Here is a 21,336-nt window from a genome sequence, read left to right as displayed (position 1 = left end):
TACATACCCATAGCATGGTCACCAGAAACCCAGACATTCTAATCAACGCGGAAAACTTTGTATTGCAACGGACAAAATTATCTTTTTATATGCCTCAATGATACCCAATAGTCACAATACATTTTGGCGCATATTTTTCGCATACGTATCAACTTGCCCTATATAAGCCTGAATATTTGTAATAATAGGTCTCCAGCTATCTCGAAGGTTTTATTCTAAGCTGACACAATTTAGAAAAAAATTTGGAAGTATTTGACGGTATCGTAAAGCATAAAGAGAGAAATGAAATAAATATTATCACTATTATCATCCAATTTTATAAATTCAATCAAAAAGCCTTAATTAAGGTCGATACTACTATTTTCTCCATAACAAACAATAATATAGTGATTTGTTTATGAAAGCGTTCATTCTTATATGACTTGTAAAATTAATGACCTTTAAAAGATTGTTACAATCAAAGTAAAACACGCAATTTGCGTTATGTATCATCGCGTGTTCTTTGAACAACGTAATTAATAACCGTCCAGGGGTATCGTACAATTTACGGTTTCAAGATAAGCATGTGTGAAAGCGAAAATTATTGTTTGGCAGTTTTATGACTACTTTGTGTTCTTGTCTAAGTCCGGTTTTTGTTGTATTAGAGAAATCGGTACACGCAGTTCGGACCCGATAAACTTTCTTAAGTAATTCACGAAACATTTGCATAAATTGTTGGTATCTTAGAAGAACTGCTGGGATGTCTGTTGTTTGATCTATTTAATAAATTTATTATAAAAAAAAAGAACAATATTCCTAACCTAAAAGTACATGTTATTATTCGCAACACGCTTTGTCAGATTACAGAAATAGAGTTATCAGCAACATTTTCGTTGTTTAATTGTGTTGACAGGTAAGAAATAAAATATAAAACTATGTAGTACATCGAAACGGATTCCTACTTCTTCTGTGGCATATACGTAGAAAAAACGTTAAGTACCCAGTTCTAGAAATTAATAATCTTAATTTGGTAAATGTGTACTAATTTGATGCTTCTAAATACTCCAATTATCTGAAGATAGAAGATAAAGAAATAAAAAAAAACTTGCTTTAAAAATAAGTAGTCACAATGATTTTTACTTTCTTTTTACAGCTTCCTTTAAAAAAAATAAGTAAATTAATACAAATGTCCTCCAAATTATCCTCCTCCAATTTAAAAAGCATGATCACCTTGGTCTAAGATATAGAAATAAAATAAATCGACCAAAGTAGACTATAATTGAAAGTTATCATTATAAATTTACAACTCATATAAACTTTAGTACCTCATATATAATTTATTAATTTACGTGTAGAAAAGCCTTCATCATAAAGGAAAGTTCTTGTTTAAATACAACATTGAAACTTTTAAGATCATAAAATCAATTATTGAATATATAAATATGAATAAAACAGCTATAAAAACGAGTACCTAGCCTGCTTGTTGTCTAATAGAAATCTTAATGGCAGCTCTTAATTGTTTAAACATGGTCATTGCTACAGTAAATATTATATCGTGGTAAACAGACGAGAATTTGCATCTCGAAGTTTAATTAACAATCATCTATGTAATGTAGTTTATATAACCTAATTCTAATTACGGTTTCCTGGTATTACGATTATGTCTTCTTTTCAATTAGTATTAAATTTTATTTACGAACTTAGTTAACTTGGGATTCTTAGGCTGATTCTTGTCTTTTAACCATAGCGTGTGGGGTCGATGTAGTATGTCCTCTTATCATGCTGTATAGGGATTTGGCATGGGCTTTACGACCGGCCACCCATCTGACGTCAACACTCTTTGGGCTTTATCTCCATTGAACGCGTTGCAAGAGGTACATACCCTCTTACAACGCGCCATGCGGTGGCACTTTTTTTGTTTCTTCCTTTTGGTGTTTCTTTTAGTTTATCCGTTTTTGGATCTATGATTTGAATTATTATAAACATTTTCATTAAAATATTGATTTTCAAATACCATAAAATAAAAATATCATATTTTGTTCATTTTTATGTATTTTCATAAGAATTGTGCATTGTTAAAGATAAAGAAATCTCTGCTTAAAACAGTCAATGCCTATTAGTTAATTCTGCTAGATTGATCCATACTATTAATTGGAGATCATTCTAATATAAGGCAGAGATGTTATGGACGCTCGCATTGCAGTACCAATTTATTTACAACATTTAGGTCAATGCCAGATTTTATTAATTTTATTGCTTTACATTTATTGTCTGTTAGTGATAGATCATATATTGCCGCTCAAATAACTAAACACGGTATATTATTATTATCAAAGTAATGTACAGATAAATAATCATAATTATTGTTATATTATATTAAGATAGAGGTGTAGGAATAATAATCAAAATTAATATTCTGGATAGTTATATTTTCTTTAATTGGAGTTATAGCGTTATTTTATTGTGTCTTAAGATACATTGTATTGAGGAATAGTGATGACATTTCTTTAACATCGGAACACTCTACGTATGAAGATGAATCTATTGTGAAGTTTGTAGAAAGAAGTATCAATGATGGATATGAAAAGTACTGTGATATTTCGAAGGTGATGACGCAATATCACCAATGGCTTACTAACGACAATTCGCAATAACAATACATGGTTTTAATGAATTGTTCCAAGATGCAAGCGAAAGTAGATCTTGTGGTATTGTGCATACAGTTGTTAGCCACGGCCGCCCACGCAGGTTCATGACCCTTGGAATAGTTACACAGTCCGGGTCGATCCATAGAAAATGAAATAATGGGTAGGCTTGTCTGTTTGCTTGCGATCCACGTGAAACTGGTTCTATAGACACACATACATGTAGGTAAAGAGAGCGTGCTTCGTACAGAGACACTGAGCGCTTGCGTTTACAAAAAAATTCGCGTTGTTTTGATAGTCTTACATACATGACTATTCCGACAGAAGTGTTAGGACGCATCACGAAATAACACAGTCTGAACATTTTAAATTAGCGGTGCCCGTATCCAAAAATCTTCCAATTTTTAAAATGATAGGAAACATCTAGTGTTCTCTTCCGTTTTCGTGAGTCGAAGATATATCTAATACATGGGATCGTCTTATCGCGAAGACGAAAGCCCAAGTCAAACGAACCGCCAGACAACAAGATACTTACTGTTACCGAACGTAATTCTTAAGAAATAATTTTTATATGTATAAAATTTTGCGGTGATTAGCAAAAAATTCAAAAGTCGACCTTAATTACCCGTGTCCATCTAAATTGTAAATTAAACTAAGTGTCCTAAATAATAAATCGAAAATAAATAAAACACTATACAACCGTAAATTGGCTTGAAGTCGTCGTGGCCTAAAGGATAAGACGCCCGGTGCATTCGTATCGAGCTATGCGACAGAGCCGGTGTTCGAATCCTACAGGCAAGATCCAATTTTTTAAATGAAATACGTATTGAACTAATGTTCACGATTAACTTCCATGGCGAAGGAATAAAACATCGTGTAATAAAAAATCCCACACAAAATATCAAAACCATAATAATTGGAAATTGCATAAATATTCGTAGTAAGGTTTCTTGTGAGGCCGCACATGCAGGGACCATAGCCATGCCTATTTCTACCGTGAAGCAGTAATGCGTTTCAGCTTGAAGGGTGCGGCAATAACTGATGTCTCATGGTGGGTAGCGGTACTTCGGTTATTGATGTCTATGGACGGTATCCACTTAACACCAAGTGGGTCCTGAGCTCGTCCACCTATCTAAGCAATAAATAAATAAAATAGTACTATTATCTGTTTTGATAAAATTATCACAAATATAAACTTTTGTTTCTACCTTATTTAAATACATAAATTTACACAATTTTGCCTACAGCACTGATTAATTTAATTAAAAATTTTCGAGTGCGTAATCGTTAATAAATCTAAATAGACCTGAGGCTGTGTTTTTGTTTTATAATCGATTTTTTTAATTCATTTCATATTACAGATTTGCTGGCGTTCGATTCCGATATATTCGAAGATAACAACACTAAATCATTTTCGCAACTGCTTTTCGATGTTGCAAGGGACCAGCTGATCGTGGGCGCAAGGTGAGTGTCCGGTGACATTAATGGAATTTTACTAAGCTTAGTGTATATGTAATAGGGAATTTTGATGGAAACCCATTTTATGTTAGGTTTTGGCTTTCACGTCGTACAGCGCACCGGGTTTCGAGTGGTTTATGTGGACTAGGGTTTATACAAATAAGAGATATATAAGGCCAAAGCTTCATTTGTGGTGGGACGAATACTCACGAAGCCGAACCGTTTCATTGCCGTCTCAGTGCCTCTATAAACCCATAGAGTACGGTGTATCTATCCATATAAACAAAATTGGAGTGTCTGTTTGTAATATTGAAATAACCGCTTTTTACTACATGCATATGAATATAATGCGGTACATACACTAAAATAATATTTTTTACAATTTTTGTCTGCCTGTCTGTCTGACTGTCTGTCTGTTTGTTCCGGCTAATCTCTGGAACGGCTGGACCGATTTTTACGAGGCTTTACTGATAGGTAACTGATGATATAAGCAAGGGCGGATCCAGCTTTGGCGCCAGGAGGGGGTCACATAGTCAAATTTTCGAGGCGTTCATTCCGCCATCATACAAAGTTATTATATTATATTAAATTAATTAAATATTGAAGGTATGTAGTTATATAAAATCTGTATGGTGACAAAATATATAAATAAAATCATTATGTTCAATTAGTGGTTCACCTAAGTCTTGGAAGCAGCTCAGGGGGGGGTCATGACCTCCATGACCCCCCCCTGGATCCGCCTTTGGATATAAGGAGTAACTTTTTTAGACTAGCTTCGCCCCGTGGCGTCACCCGCGGTACGACAATAACCGTGGGTAACATCACGGGACTCGGCTATCAATAATAAAATTTAATGTTTCCAAAGCGAAGCGAGGGCGGGTCGCTAGTGTACAATAAAATTAGTACTTTAAATGCCTTGGAAAAAAGTACAGCTGATGTTTTACCCAATAGTAGATGCTTTTGGATAACATCAATGCCATTGCCACTGTCAAGTCTCAATAGACTGTTATTCCAAATTTCGCATGAGGCAAAATTTAACCAACAACTACCATCGGAAAAACGATTTTATTATCGTTTAGATTATGTTTGAATATAGCTATGCACGATAGGTATTAGGTACTGTTATTTTGCCTATTTTTGACGTGAAGCAGAAAATCACACCCGCAAAAATTACAATTTGCGGAGTTCCGTAAGGTGTCTTGTGAGCACGTGTAGGTATCATCACCCAGCATTTTTTTGGCCGTAAAGCAGTAATCCATTGCAGCTTAAAGAGTGAGACAGCCTATATACTAAACATTTGAGACATAGATATCATATCTCAAGGTAAAGGGTAGTATTCTGGAGATCAATTAGCATCAGGTTGACCGTGAGATAGTTCACGCGTGTACGCCATTAAAAAAAAAAAAAGCCATATATTATAATTTTACATCGATTGCTCACGATTTTTGCTGCAACATTTTCAAATTAATACAAATTTATGTGCATCTATGTCTAGAATTACAAGCAAATTCTGATTAAATTATGATATAATTTCAAGCACCGAGACGTCTATCGGCTTAGTGTGGTATAGACATGTGATGCGTAGAGAGAAGATGCATGTGACTAGGAGATGTATGGAAATGGTATTGCAAGGTAGAGGGGGAAGAGGTCGACCGAAGAAGGCATGGATGGAGTGTGTGAATGACGAGAGAGAGGAGTGAGTGTTGAGATGACGGCTGATAGAAGAGAATGGAAGAGAAAAATTTGCTGTGCCGACCCCACCTAGTGGGATAAGGTGGAGAAAAAGAAGAAGTCTATCCTTGGACCTTGATAATTAAAAAACAAAAACAAATCGAGAAAGAGAACCACGCGAGTCAACTCGTCGTCTGTTAAATATGAACATAATTAATCTTGAGTCGTAAAAAATATTAATGATACCACAGAACTACGCTACCAAGATAACGATGTGTACACTGCCCCGTCCTAATAACTCGTACAAACAGCCTGAGTCATTCACCTGACACCAACTTATGATATAAGATAAGTCTTTATCAATGCAAAGAACAGGTTGTTAACGGAATGTCGGACTTAATTGTCCATGAATGTGGTTTTAATGGGGCGCAACGCCTTCATTCTAAAAGCCCGGTGTCTGGGGAAATTATATTTAGCGGCAATAAGGATTTCGGGGCGCCTGTTCTGTTAAATTATGTCCATTATTGTTTTGATCGTAAAGTGCTATTTGTGTTTTTTGAACTAGTTTTTTTTAAGGATTTGTCTGTTTGTGTAGATCAAGCTTACGGTTCGTCTTAGGTTACAGGGGTCCAATAAGACATTATTATGCAATTGCTCTGCACTTTCTTAAATTGCATCCAAGTGTTTTAGGATGCTCCCCTCTCATATTACCGTTCACTTTCATACCAAGATAAAAATTGGAAAGAAATAAAAAAAATCCTCGCACCTCCCGCCATCGGAGCAGATTTCATCCATATTATCTGGAACCGCTTCGTTCATCGACAGTGCGTTTCCAAAGATCTTTTTTGCCATTTACCATCCGGCTTTGAAATGAGCTCCCCTCCACGGTGTTTTCCGAGCGCTATGACATGTCCTTTTTCAAACGAGGCTTGCGGAGAGTACTTAATGGTAGGCAGCGGCTTGGCTCTGCCCCTGGCATTGCTGACGTCCATGAGCGAAGGTGACCACTTACCATCAGGTGGGCCGTATGCTCGTCTGCCTACAAAGGCAATAAAAAAAAAAGAAAAAAAAACCTACAAAAACACAACAAGATAATTTGATAGATAAATAGTACATATTAAAATGTAGAACGCTATGATTATATCAAATGATAATTTTATGAGCCTAATTAAATTCGCGGTGCTAAAAAACCTTATAAACAACAAAACTCCTTTGTTCTTTATTATTGCTATTTCTTATTCTGAATATTTCTACGAAGAGAATGTTTGATCTGAACAAACATAAAGATCAAAGTGTATCATGGATGATTACCAAATATGTTTTAGTTTAGTTTGATAGTTGTAACAAAAACTATATTCGAAAGGTTAATAGCACAAATATAAAGTATACATAATGATAACCTCCGAGAGATTGGTAAATTACTCATATTTAAATTCATACTCAAGTTAAGGCTTCCAAGAATCTATGTACACACTAAATCGTATTATAAATTTGATTGTTTGTATGTCGGTTATTGTATCATGCGAAATAGACTGAACCGATTTGGATTTAAGCTCGCGCGAAGATATAATAGCTTATAGCCTGGATTTCACATAAGCCGGGTAACGCCGGATATATCTACTAAGATAATCCACGGTGAAGGAATAACATCGTGTAATAAAAATGAAACCCGCAAAATTATAATTTGCGTAACTGGTGGTAGGACCTCTTGTGAGTCTGCACGGGTAGGTACCACCACACCTATTTCTGCCGTGAAGCAGTAATGCGTTTCGGTTTGAAGGGTGGGGCAGTCGTTGTACTGTAAAACTGTGACTAAGAACTCATGTCTCAAGGTGGGTGGCCCATTTAAGTTGTAGATGTTTATGGGCTCCGGTAACCACTTAACACTAGGTGGGCCTTGAGCCGACCCAACGAAGCAATAAAAATAAATAAATTAAACAACAATAACTACTTATATAAACTAAGCCTTATGGTTCGTTTTTGCAAGTTTACGAGATACAGGGCAAAAACCCCTTGAAGCCCCTTTTTTCAAGATGGCGGCAGAGGGACTATGGCAACCCCACAAACTTGAACTTAAGCTTATATTAAACCCTCGTGTACATCAAAAAAATAAAATTGCGTCTTCTGAAAAGCGTTACTCTAAATGTAGCTTTTCAATGGACTAGAAGAAGTTCAATATTTTTCATAACTTTATTTTCGTTATGTCATTGTCACACAAAAGTTTTAGTGGATTGGTTGTATTTTATTTAAACAAATTTGGTTCTTAAAGCGTCAGCAATTATGCTCGAAACTCGATTAGCGGACGAACATTAGTATATTACATTTTATCGATCAAGGTTTCTCAGTAAATTCATTTTTAATCCCATCACTAATCATTTAAAAGCCTAAAACATATGCCGTATATGTAATGACGGTCTTTTTTGGAAGCACAGAATGATGTTCACATAAATTAACTCCAAAAGCTTACCTCATTAAATGGCGTTTGTCTGAAATATTCATCGAACATTATAAAACCGGTGTGCTAGAAGTTTATGTATTTAGATCGCGTGTGACAACCGCAAGCGGCTCAGTTCAAAAAGACGAAGACTTCACATCGTCTGAATCAACAAGTTTGTGTAAAGGAAAATTCTATTTAAGCGTATTTGTAGGTATTTTTCCTCAAGGGGAATGAGGTATACAATGAAATTCATTTAGACATTAAGTAATCTATATACATATAAATAAAATTGGTGTGTCTGTTTGTAATATTGAAATAGCCACTTTTTACTACATGTATATGAATATATAGTTATATAGGGTACATACACCAAAATAACATTTTTTACAATTTTTGTCTGTCTGTCTGTTTGTTCCGGCTAATCTCTGGAACGGCTGGACCGATTTTGACGGGGCTTTCACTGATAGGTAGCTGATGATATAAGGAATAACTTAGGCTACTTTTTTTAGACTAGCTTTGCCTCGCGGCGTCATTCATCGCGAGACTCAGCTTCAATAATAAAATTTAATGTTTCCGAAGCGAAGCGAGGGCGGGTCGCTAGTACTAAATACTTTAAAACGAATGAATGGCGTTATGCATTGAGTGTATAGTAATTAATTAATAATATCGAGGGGTAAAAGGCTATATGGTTTAAGCGACGTTTAGCTTAATACGCGACATTTATCTTTGTAATTAAAGTTCCGTTTTATTTGGTATTAGTATCAACAATTTGATGTTTTTAATTGAACTTCAATTAAGTGTGTCAATGTGTATGTGCTATAATTCTCATGTTGTATTTGTTATTTTAGTTATGTGTTATTTGTTCTACACACACTTATCACTTTTTATTATTATTCTCATTATCCTCTCGCAGGTCTGCTGGAAGAGATTTCTCAAAGAAATAAGCAGTGCCTTTGTACATAATTTTCCTATTACTCTGTACTGTGTCTTGTTTTCTGTGTGTACATAAATAAATAAATAAAATAAATAAATAAGTTTACTCCATTCTAATAGATAAAGAAGTTTTTTTGTTACGTTTCTTTGTTCCTAAGTATTCCTTTGTATAACTTTTGAATGGTTCTCTTGTAATGTTAAAAAATGTCGCTTAACCCAAATTGTCTTTCACCCCTCGATATAAACTAAATAAATTAATTTAGTTGAAATCTATTATCTAATATAAAACATTTTCACCAGACTCTCAAATGTAACGGAGCCAAGCTAGATTTTTTTGTGTGTGGGTACATACAGACCTCGAATACTAAAAAGACATATTTTCACAAAGATACTATTTCCGATCAAAAATTTATATGTAATCTAAATGATATCGAAGCCACCAAGGGTTTACTAGCCCTCAAGGAAGATATATCGTTTCACAAAATCATTTCGGCATTTTAATATTCGTTATCACTACTGGGATTAATTAAGTACCTACGCAATGTAAAAAAAATTCACTCGACACACAAATTTCTGCTCACTATTTACAAAATCCCAAGCCTACACGTGCAAATTAAGCAATGTGCTCATCGCTGGAAATAACAGTAACAAGAATTTGCGTGAGAAAAACACCTTTAAATTTTACAAAGATACGATTATGCTATGAACATGGCCTTACGCGGCCAACCTTTGGTCAAACTATTAGAAATTATATTTGAACAAGTGATTCTCGACTTTGTTACATCACAGAAACTCTTTATCTATAGACATTCGAGTCAGAAAGTGTGGGCGTGTTATTTTACACCTTTAGACGGGCGCTTCAAATGCTTCAAGTTTCTAGAGCTTACGGTAAAAATGTTTAGAGCCTCTGATTACGTTTGCTGAAGTTTTGACTTGCATTTGAGTCGTCTATTATCAAAGGTGGCAATCTGTGCATTTGGACAAAAAAATGTTATTGATATGTCAATACAGATTGATTTGAATATAATCGTCTCCTTCAAAGAATACGGTTCAAAACCTGCATTAAATAAAGGTTAATACTTAACCTGTTATTTATCTAAGATGTCGTTCAGAAGAGTTTTGTGACTGCCAATGGAATACAAAGTCAATAATTCGTTTTTCTGATTTACCAGTAATTGTCCAAAAGTCACATTGCCGGCTTTGATACTAGTCGACTCATTTCTAGGTGAAAAACAAACCAAATTGTTATGTTTGCGTTCGTTTAATAGTAACTATTAATGTGTTGTTCATATAGCAAGGAACTTTTTAGAATAGTGTACAAATGACATAGTACAGTAGAATACATAGTGTACAATTACATAAACAAATTAATATACACTAAAAACAATAATCATCGAAATCGGTTGGCGTGATATTGAGTTATTGAGCAATTCATCTATTTGTCGCGCACGTACTTAATGCAAATTTAAGACTTATATGATTTTCTCATGGATATCATTATCAGAATTAAACTAAATTGAAATAGGATTAGACAGGAAGCGTCAGCTTTCTAATAAAAAAAGAATCATCAAAATCGATTCACCCGGTCAAAAGTTATGAGGTAACTAACAAAGATAAAAAAAACATACAGTCGAATTGAAAACCTTCTCCTTTTTTTTGCTAAGATGGGTGGACGAGCTCACAGCCCACCTGGTGTTAAGTGGTTACTGGAGCCCATGGACATCTACAACGTAAATGCGCCACCCACCTTGAGATATAAGTTCTAAGATCTCAGTATAGTTACAACGGCTGCCCCACCCTTTAAACCGAAACGCATTACTGCCTCACGGCAGAAATAGGCAGGGCGGTTGTACCTACCCCCGCAGGCTCACAAGAGGTCCTACCACCAGTAAAAAGTCGGTTAAAAACTTTATATGAATACAAGCGTAACGAGGAACATTACACTAAGCTAGTCAATACACACCGACTGATTGAAGGAGGTCTATTGATATCGAACGATACATTTCCGTGGAACAGTGCAACTGGATCGATCGATAAATCAATCCGATATTTCCTATCTGTTGCAACGTATTAAATTTGTATCGGTTACGTTACGGCAATAGTTTTGATATCCGACGCTTGAATTTCTGATCACGAATGATGTTTATAGCTTTATCATGTAACGTATCTCGAGTGATTCGATGTTTTTATTCAAGGGCCATTATTTTGGCAGTTCGAATAGGGCTATTTGTCTGTTAAGTGATTGAAGCTAAAAACCATTTTGTGTAAATAAGTAGCACAAAGTATATCCCGCAAGCAGGTTTAATGTTTTAAAAGAAATAAGTAATTAATACGTGTTCAGGTATGTATGTCTTCTGAGGTGTAATAAAAATCGTAAAAGTAGCAAAATTAATAAATTTGCTTAATTATTAATGGCAAGACTTATCGGAAGCCTCACAGGTACAGCCTATTGAGTTTCTCGTCGGATCTCCTCAGTGGGTTGCGATTCAGATTCAGCGAAGCACTGTTCTTGCTATGGCTATCGTCTGGTGAAGCTAACATAACTCTAAGATTACTAGCAAAAGTTAGGCAAAAGTATATATCATATTCGAAGCTCGCTCGTGTAGCTAACAGCATCATATGTACCTCTACAACAACTCAACCAAACATTTCATACTTAAAGGTTCGTTTTGCTTTTGATATCATGATAGCAGTCATGCAGACAGTAAGCAGCGGCTTGGCTTTGCTCCTGGCATTGCCGAAGTCCATGGGCGACGGTAACCACTTACCATCAGGTGGGCCGTACGCTCGTCTGCTTACAAAGGCAATAAAATAAAAAAAAGTGCGTAGTGCTCATTCAGCCGTCATAATAAAACATAAAAAACCTTCAGTCTCTAAACCACAAATGCATCTTTCCATATGTATGGTATGTAGCTTATGTAGCTTAGATGATAGCGATATACTCCTATCGTCAATCAAATCAGGTGTAAGTTAGGAGTCGACCGGGTTAAGGAGTTGTATTACCAGTAACTGAGGTAACGCCGGTCTTAACGTATAAGGAATGTTTCTCGAACACGTAATTCAATCAAACTCCAATTATTCTCGGATTATACGAATGTTGAAAAACATAATACCTTATGCATTCACGACACGACCGCGACATGTCGTGGGATATTGCGTATTGTAACGAGTTAGTCAAATCACGCGTTTTCAAATAGATGCATCTAGGAAATAGGACGAGGTTCCTAGTAGACTTGTGACATTGAACTTGTTTTGTTTTTATCCACACAGTGATTAGGTGTGTATTTTTTTTTTTTATTGCTTAGATGGGTGGACGAGCTCACAGCCCACCTGGTGTTAAGTGGTTACTGGAGCCCATAGACATCCACAACGTAAATGCGCCACCCACCTTGAGATATAAGTTCTAAGGTCTCAGTATAGTTACAACGGCTGCCCCACCCTTCAAACCGAAACGCATTACTGCTTCACGGCAGAAATAGGCGGGGTGGTGGTACCCACCCGCTAGGACTCACAAGAGGTCCTACCACCAGTAAAAAATGTGTATTTATTTTTGTTATACAAGTTTTAGTGTTTTACGTAAGATACTCTTGAACTAGGTATTTAACATTGTTGAAACACACAAAAAAATGTTATTGCTTCTCTAACCTGAGACAAGCTAAAATATTATTTGAAATATCAAAACATCATCATTTCCTACATCACGTAGTAATATTAATAATTCTTTATTCTTTATTGTACACACAGTTAATATTAGAGTAATTGCGATAAGATATAAAAATGGCGAGCTTAACTAAACAATTGAGTTTTCTACCAGCTAACCGTTCTTAACGAAGGAAAGCTTTAAATGAGTGGGTAGAAGAATACAATCTAATCAATTTACAATTTACAATCTAAACAATAACAATAATAATAAACATAAAAAACATGTCACACGTGGTAGAAGTGAAACCTTCCAAAATTAAAATACAATTATCCTAAACTTCTTAAGTATATGTAAAATTTTGTCATTAGTAAATAATTGTAAGGTAGCGCCCTCTGTGAATTGATATTTTAATTTCACGTATAATCATAAATTAAAATTCACTACAAGAGCTTTCATACACACGCTAGTATTAAAAAATCTCACAGATGGCGCTGTATTAAATAGTATGTATATTTCTGTCTCATTCGTCCTACACATTTTTGTATTTGTGTCTCTTACCTGTCGTTTTTTCCGTTGCATCCGGTTTGAAATCACAACGATTCTAAAGAAGTTTTCACTTCAAAAATAAAAAAATAAAACACTAATACATAATATATCAGACTACATATATACATACACACATAAATAACGTAAACATATACATACAATAATAATAAAAATGTTTTTTCTTCATGTATGAGTGCGGTATAATCAATGAAAATCATTAGCACCTTAAAATCGTCATAACTCTGTTATTTATTTGCTTAGTCTCAGAAGCAGATTATCAAAGAGATTATTGAATATTAAAACTTACACAGAGATACAGACATCGAGACTTGAATCATGACTCCGTAGTGCAGTAATCGGAATCACTAAGCACAGGACTAACAAAATTATTAAAAACATATATTTTTTGCAATAGCCATTATCTTATTATATTTTATATGAATGCAACGCCAAATTCGCTGCGTCTGTTTGCGAAACAATGAAATCATCAGTGATGATTTATGATGATTATTAATTTTAATCCAAAAAAAATCCGGTTTTTTAATAGTTTGCAACATTATACTCGTATTAACGACAGTGACAACGCTGGTCACATTGACTCGCATGATATCCCAAAGGACTTTTTGGCGGGAACGCGACGAGTGAAGTTGTGTGATTTGTCTTATTTAGTCTATTTAGGGTTTCTTCTGGTTTAAATGTGTAATAACGGTGGTTTATTAGCTGTTTAAAATCTGTGAAAGTCCACTGATGTGGGGAAATGAAACAATGCTGCTGGACGTAACTTCTCGGGATCCTCCAAAAAGTTCACTGAAAAAATCTCAGTAAATGACCACCATTTTACTGAAATTATATTTCATCCCATATCATTTCATTTAATTTCATCCCTGTTGATCAATGTCTCAAATTAATCATCTTCATTTCATTTCACTCCATATTATTTTCATAAATTTTTCATAAATGACATACATGACTTAAAGGTCTTAGTTACCAGGTCATAAAATCCCTTAAAAAATGATATTCCAACGTCGGTATTCCACAAGCAATGACTATTAACTGATCTTCTGAGTAGATCGACTCATTTACTCGATCAGTCTATCCGAGTTTGTTAGCCAGCGTTTTACGGATAATTTTTAAACGGCATCAGAAATCAAGATTCTGGTATTTATCAATGTCAGATCAAAGTAACTCTAGATTAAAAACGGGATGCTAATAAATTTACATTCGGCACACTAAAATAATAAATACCGACTTCATTTTCAGATCCGGAGAACATTTAATAGCCTTAATTATAATCTGTGGTAGTAAGGTTTATGGTTGAAAAGTAGGTGCTGACAAATTAAGGACGTTCTCGTTTTGAGAGCTGTTTTAAAACGATTAAGCGTCGTTTTTATATTATCGATAATCGTTTTTGTGGCTTTACAATCGGCTCTTTTGTTAACAGGGATGCCCTCTATCGATTATCGTTACGAGGTTTACGTGAACTGGAGCGTGCTGATTGGCCAGCTCCTGTCGAGAAGACGAGGCTCTGTCAAATGAAGGGTCAAACGGAAGATGATTGCCACAATTACATTAAAGTTCTGCTGTCGTACGGACACAAGTTGTTTGCGTGTGGGACAAATGCGTTCAGCCCTAGCTGCAGTTGGCGTGAGGTAAATTTTATCTTTCTTGATCCGAATATTCATTGAGTGATTACCAGAGCTCATAGCTAACAGCATTACGCGGTTGTAGCGGCATCCACTTTTGCAGTTTTCACGCCAACCATTACACAGTTATGTGGGTTGATGATGATGATCATAGTACAAGTTATCTTGAATATTTAGTTCGAACTTATATTAAGATCGAAGTCGTCATTGTGTAAAATGCTACAGAAATAGTCAGCATGTTGGTATCTTACGTAGGCGACGTTATTTAATTAAATTAAATAATATATTATAATAAGAAAAATGAAGGTAAGATAAAATTATCAACTTTTCGTAAGACATCTTTGTCAAACATAGGACTCCTCTGAATTATTATTTCGGAAATCTTACTTTTTGTCTTTGAAAATTTCTAGATTGAGTCTTTGAATACGATATCGGAGCAAACGTCAGGGGTGGCCCATTGCCCTTATAATCCTCATTCAAATGTGACCGCAATACTTGCTGCAAACGGAGAATATTATGCCGGCACACCAACTGACTTCAGCAGTTCCGATCCGGCTATTTGCAGGTAAATAAATCCCTAGTTTTTATACGGCAAGCGCAGTATGGGACGACCACCTACCAGATGGACCAACCAGTAAAAATCGCTTGGTCACGTTCGATGGTAAAGAATCGGCCGCACTCAACATTTATTTATTTATTTTTTATTGCTTAGGTGGGTTGACGAGCTCACAGCCCACCTGGTGTTAAGTGGTTACTGGAGCCCATGGACATCCACAACGTAAATGTGCCACCCACCTTGAGATATAGGTTCTAAGATCTCAGTATAGTTCCAACGGCTGCCCCACCCTTCAAACCGAAACGCATTACTGCTTCACGGCAGAAATAGGCAGGGTGGTGGTACTCACCCGCGCGGACTCACAAGCGGTCCTACCACCAGTAATTACGCAAATTATAATTTTGCGGGTTTGATTTTTATTACACGATGTTATTCCTTCACCGTGGAAGTCAATCGTGAACATTTGTTAAGTACGTGTTTCACTAGAAAAATTGGTACCCGCCTGCGGGATTCGAACATCGGTGCATCGCTAGATACGAATGCAACGGGCGTCTTATCCTTTAGGCCGCGACGACTTAAACGACTTCTCAGTCGTATGCAGTTTTGGCAGAGTGATCGTGGTCATAATTTCGGGTGGTGGTGCGTTTCACAATACGTCGTCATTCCTCACGTACCGCGGCTTTTCTTGTGCACTCGTTGATGGGACTGTTTAGAGCTAACTGCCTTTATTTGATCGGTCTATCGTAACAAATGGACATCAATTGGAGAGGCCTATTATCAGCAGTGGACAGTGGACGGGCTGAGATGAACTAGTTTTATCACTGTTGGTAGAGCGTCTTGTGAGTCTGCACGGGTAGGTACCACCAGCTTGCCGTGAAGCAGTAATGCGTTTCGGCTTAGAGCCCTCTACAGGGTGGTACAGTCGTTGTGCTATAAAAAATTGAGATTCGGGATTCATGTCTCAAGGGCTCTAGTAACCATTAAATAATAGGAGGGCCTTGAGTCCGTCCATTCATTATTCATTGTTTATTTTATACAAAAGTTTAGGTCTTTTATTTATCGATTGAGGCACTACAAAGTCTGCCGGGTTAGTTAGTCGACAATATGTATTAAGAAATGTAATTTATTTATTCGTTGCAAATAAAATCATAATGTATGATATCCAGGAGTCGCGGTGCCTCTCCTACGAATTCGGTGACACTTCGCACGACGCAGTATGATTACAACTGGCTGAACGAACCCCAGTTCGTCGGGAGCTTCGAAGACGATAATTTCGTGTACTTTGTATACAGGGAGGTGGCCGTTGAATATATGAATTGTGGGAAGGTAAGAAAAACTCTATTTAAATACGCTTTAAACGTCACCAAGCTTAAACATAATACAAACTGAATGATGATAAGCTGATCTAAATAAGTTATTGACGCATTCAAGATAAAAAAAAGAACTTTTTTCCCGCCAAGTAAATGTTTTCAGTGATAAATTTTCGTGTCAAGCAGCTTAATGGTTTCTTAATTATCATTTCGCTCGTTTAATGAAACAATGGATGTTTTGGTTATTATTTATCTATACAAAATTATTTTAATTTTATCTTTTAAAATAACTAAAATTGATTTTATAATAAAACATTTCATACGTAATACTCGTAATATACATCTTAATTGTCTGGCTGTGTAAGTAATACTAGATGATGATAGCTTTGCTCGGTTTTTTTTTATAACGCCATCTTGTTGTATCTTTAAAGCGGTTAGTTGCCCTCAATTAAGAAAAATAGTATTATTATTCGCCAATAGATGTCGGGAAGAGTTGATTGAACATTTTCTGAAAATAAATCGTAGCTAGATCGATTTATCGCTCCCGAAATCCCCTGTATACCAAATTTTATGAAAATCGTTGGAGCCGTTTCCGAGATTCAGATTATATAGGTATATATTAATATACAAGAATTGCTCGTTTAAAGGTATAAGATGATGGTTGATTTTTTATACTAAATTTCAAAACCATTCACGTTCTCGTAGAAGTTAGTTAGGATCTATCTGTATAGTTAGGAGGATATAGATCTATTAATGTGGGTAGTTTGTAAATAATATTATAATAAAAACAACACAATCGTTTAAGACGCTGCTAAAAAGTTTTCAACTGTTCTTAAAATCTATTCTTAAGTTTGTTGATGTTGTCTCATTCTAATTTCTTAAAAAAACAAAGAGCAAAATAAACGGACTTAAAGAGAAAAGTGATCTGATTGCGATTGCTATAATAATAATTGATATTTTTTCAATTCTCAGATTATATACTCCCGTATTGCTCGCATCTGCAAGAACGATGCCGGCGGCTTTCTGATGATGAAAGACAAATGGAGTACATTTCTGAGGGCTCGTCTGAAGTGTCCGGTGTCCGGTGAAGTGCCCTTCTACTACGATGAAGTTCAGAGCGTTGAATACCTGGCCCAGGAAAAGATCCTTGTGGCAACTTTCACTACTCCTAGGTGAGATATTTTAATAAAAAAAAGGATTGTGTGGTTTTATAAAACCACGGTAAAAATGAAACTTTTTTTCACATTATAGACATTTAACTCTGACAAACAACATTTACATGACAAAAACAAACAAAATAGCGTGTAGCACTGACACAAATGAGTAATAAATGGTCTATACACTACACGATCAGCTGCTGCGAACGATTGGCGCCGCCATATTGGCCTTGGCTGCTCTGACGAGTGCCTTTATCCCTACTCCGTGGCCGACCGTCACGCGACATGCAACACACAGACGAAAAAGTTTGAGACGATGTAATAAAAGTTTCACTTTAAAAAGACCTAAAAAAACTATTAAATACATATTAATTAGATTTTTTTGAAGATTCATAAGGCTATTTGGTTGAGTATAATATACTTTATATTTTAAATATAGGTTTAATTTGGCTTGCATATTGTTTATTGTACCGATTTCGAATGTTTCTCTCTCTTTCTTTAATTTAAGCGTTAGAAGAGGACGAAAGTATCTCTAAAGTTTTCGGTTGGATGTAAGCTGAGTTCTAACAAAATATGTAGTAAACTCATAGTGCTTCCATAGACACAGCCCAGTCAGTCCCTCGCCGGGTCTTCTCATTGAGTCGCGATCCGGTAGTAGATTCTGCGAAGCACTGCTCTTGCTAGGGCTAGTGTTAGCAAACCCTCCCAGGAAGAGCTCCCAAGCTCACCTATCTTACCACCCACGACTTAATTCATCTGGCGCAGGATATGTAATCGAAATTAAACCTCAATAGGTCTCTCTAGAAAACTCAAACTGTTTGGGTCTATTCGACAATTAAATAAACGTGCTCTTGTAGTATTTTCGCGCACTAGTGGTCCCGCAGTAGTCGATAATTAATTGAAATTGTATGTTTGTACACTATTATGATTCTATTTTCAAAGACTATTATACTTCTATAATCACAAATTTCGCCACGACTACACTATAGAAAAATATTAAAAAAGACAATCAATATTTAATCTACTCTCAATTTGACCACAGACGTCAAGAACGAAAGTTTGACAATAAATAAATAGTATGCATGCGTGTGCGTCAAATATATGGTAGTGTGTGCAATGTATTTTTTTATTGATTTAATGTATTTTTTAGGCACAATTTAAAAAAATATTAACATTCTGCACTCCTTCTCTATATTCTCTATAAGTGTGGGAAATTTCATACTCCTCCGTCCGCGCGATTTTCGTAAAAAGGGATACAAAGTTTTCCCTTTACGTATTATAATATATAGATGTCTAAAACTGTTTTTCTACTTATTCACAGCAACAGCATAATAGGTAGCGCCGTCTGTGTGTACAACATGTCTGACGTTCACGCAGCTTTCGACGGTCCTTACAAAGTGCAGGCCACATCGACTTCGCTTTGGGAGCAACGGTCACCGTCGAAGCAGGCGAAGGACCACTTCAAGTGTGTGCCCGATTCTAGGTAAAATGATATAATTTAAAATACGAATGAGTGACCATGTATTGCATGTGCAATAATCTATACTAATATATAATTCGCCTATTTCTGCCGTGAAGCAGTAATGCGTTCCGGTTTGAAGGGTGGGGCAGCCGTTGTAACTATACTACTAACTAAGGTCTCACCTTAGAACTTATATCGCAAGATGTGTGGCGCATTTACGTTGTAGATGTCTATGGGCTCCAGTAACCACTTAACACCAGCATCTAAGTAATAAAAAAAACATGAGAAATAAATATAATTAATTAAGCCTTTATTGCTGTTCTACTTAACTATATATATATTTTAACTTAAAGTTAAATCTTAAAACTTATAATTCAGTATTCGATTCGATTTCCGGTGACTTTAGTTTTCGAAACAGCTTGACTCTCGACAAAGGCCTCCGCTAAAGATTTCCAATAATCTCTATTTTTGGCTGTTCGACGTATTTCATTAGAACAATTGGTAGCCGCTTGCGGGATTCGAACACCGTTGCATCGCTATATGCGAATGCACCGGTCGTCTTATCCATTAGGCCACGACGACTTCAGATTAATAATTTATTTTGTTTCAGTGCTCGCCAAGCAATAGAATACCATCGTTACAATTTAATGTACGAATCAGTACTGCCTGTATCCGGCGAGCCCATCTACAGAATGACTTCGGAACGATTCACTCACGTCACAGTCGACGTGACAGCCGCCAAACACATTGAACGGCAATTAGTAGTTTTTGTGGCAACACTGAGCGGTTTCGTGCTGAAGTTGGCGGTGTTGCCGAGGTTGGATGGCTCGTGTTTGGTAGAAAAATGGAATTTGAAGGACGAAAAAGGAGGTTTTGATGTTAAAACTATGCAGTTCGTTAAGGACACGGTAAGCTGAATACGTTTAATTGAAACCTAGCTCTAGGATTTATTTAATCATAATACTTTTACGGTATAGTCTGAAGTTATTTATTGTAGTTACATTATTTCCTACGTCAGTTTTAAACTAATCACGTACGACTAAGGCGTCATTCGTCAGCATTGTAGTATTTTGCTAACAACCGTCTATTTTTCTATAACAAATATTTATATACTTTTACATAACATTTTATTACATGACGTACAAATAGTATCTTGAAGTCCGTCAGGTAGTTTAACTCGGGTTTTCATCTTTAATAATTTAAGAGAAAAATATAATAAATAAATAAAAAATCAGCCATCCGATCCAGACGAGACAAAACTAGTTTAATAGTGGACAATCTTCAACTTATTGAAATAAATATTAAGTACGCACCTATGATGTCACTGCAACGATGTTCCAAAATATAGTTATCACGTAATAATCCCTCGGTTTTTGTGCCACAGATGTCAGTATACATCGGAAGCGACACGGGCGTTGTGCGTATCAGCAGCGAGCGTTGTTCCCGGTACAAGAGTCGATCCGGCTGTATATCCGCAACTGACCCGCATTGCGGCTGGGACGACGCCAGGGAGCGTTGCGTACGGGCCGTTGACCATTTACACGACCATAGCTTCGTGCAATCCACCGCTACTTGTCCCACGTCTAATTCACCAGGTAAATTTTGTTTTCTACGGTTAGATAATTACCATAGATATAACGACTTTATTTCTGATGTTTACTTTGAGGCAAAAATACCTGTCTACCCTTCAGACTGTTTTTTAAAATAATATTTGATATATATAAATAGTATGGTAGGATTCGCTTTTATACATTTGGAAAGAAGAAGATAATTTAGATGAGGTTACTGCTATTTAAAATATTAGAAATGGTTATGCAGTTAATTTAGTTTAGCGGTTTTGAAGTCGTCGTGGCCAAAAGGATAAATAACGACGTCCGGTGCATTCGTGTTGAGCGA

The 21,336-nt window shown here is 36.0% G+C and overlaps 1 protein-coding gene across 2 annotated transcripts in view; it reads left to right on the top strand.

The window, feature by feature from the left end:
- LOC101744239 (semaphorin-5A) overlaps nucleotides 1-21,336 on the top strand; it is a 52,409-nt gene that overhangs the window by 18,870 nt on the left and 12,203 nt on the right. For both annotated transcript variants that reach the window (XM_012694886.4, XM_062669404.1), the window contains exons 3-10: nucleotides 3,986-4,088; nucleotides 14,754-14,961; nucleotides 15,366-15,520; nucleotides 16,678-16,837; nucleotides 17,794-17,993; nucleotides 19,300-19,461; nucleotides 20,051-20,348; nucleotides 20,825-21,035. In XM_012694886.4, the coding sequence (XP_012550340.1) occupies nucleotides 3,986-4,088; nucleotides 14,754-14,961; nucleotides 15,366-15,520; nucleotides 16,678-16,837; nucleotides 17,794-17,993; nucleotides 19,300-19,461; nucleotides 20,051-20,348; nucleotides 20,825-21,035 (1,497 nt within the window). The remainder of the gene's footprint in view (nucleotides 1-3,985; nucleotides 4,089-14,753; nucleotides 14,962-15,365; nucleotides 15,521-16,677; nucleotides 16,838-17,793; nucleotides 17,994-19,299; nucleotides 19,462-20,050; nucleotides 20,349-20,824; nucleotides 21,036-21,336) is intronic.

Source organism: Bombyx mori, chromosome 7 (assembly GCF_030269925.1).
Source record: "Bombyx mori chromosome 7, ASM3026992v2".
Classification (NCBI taxonomy): Eukaryota; Metazoa; Arthropoda; class Insecta; order Lepidoptera; family Bombycidae; genus Bombyx; species Bombyx mori.
This window is presented reverse-complemented; position numbering and strand designations above follow the sequence as displayed.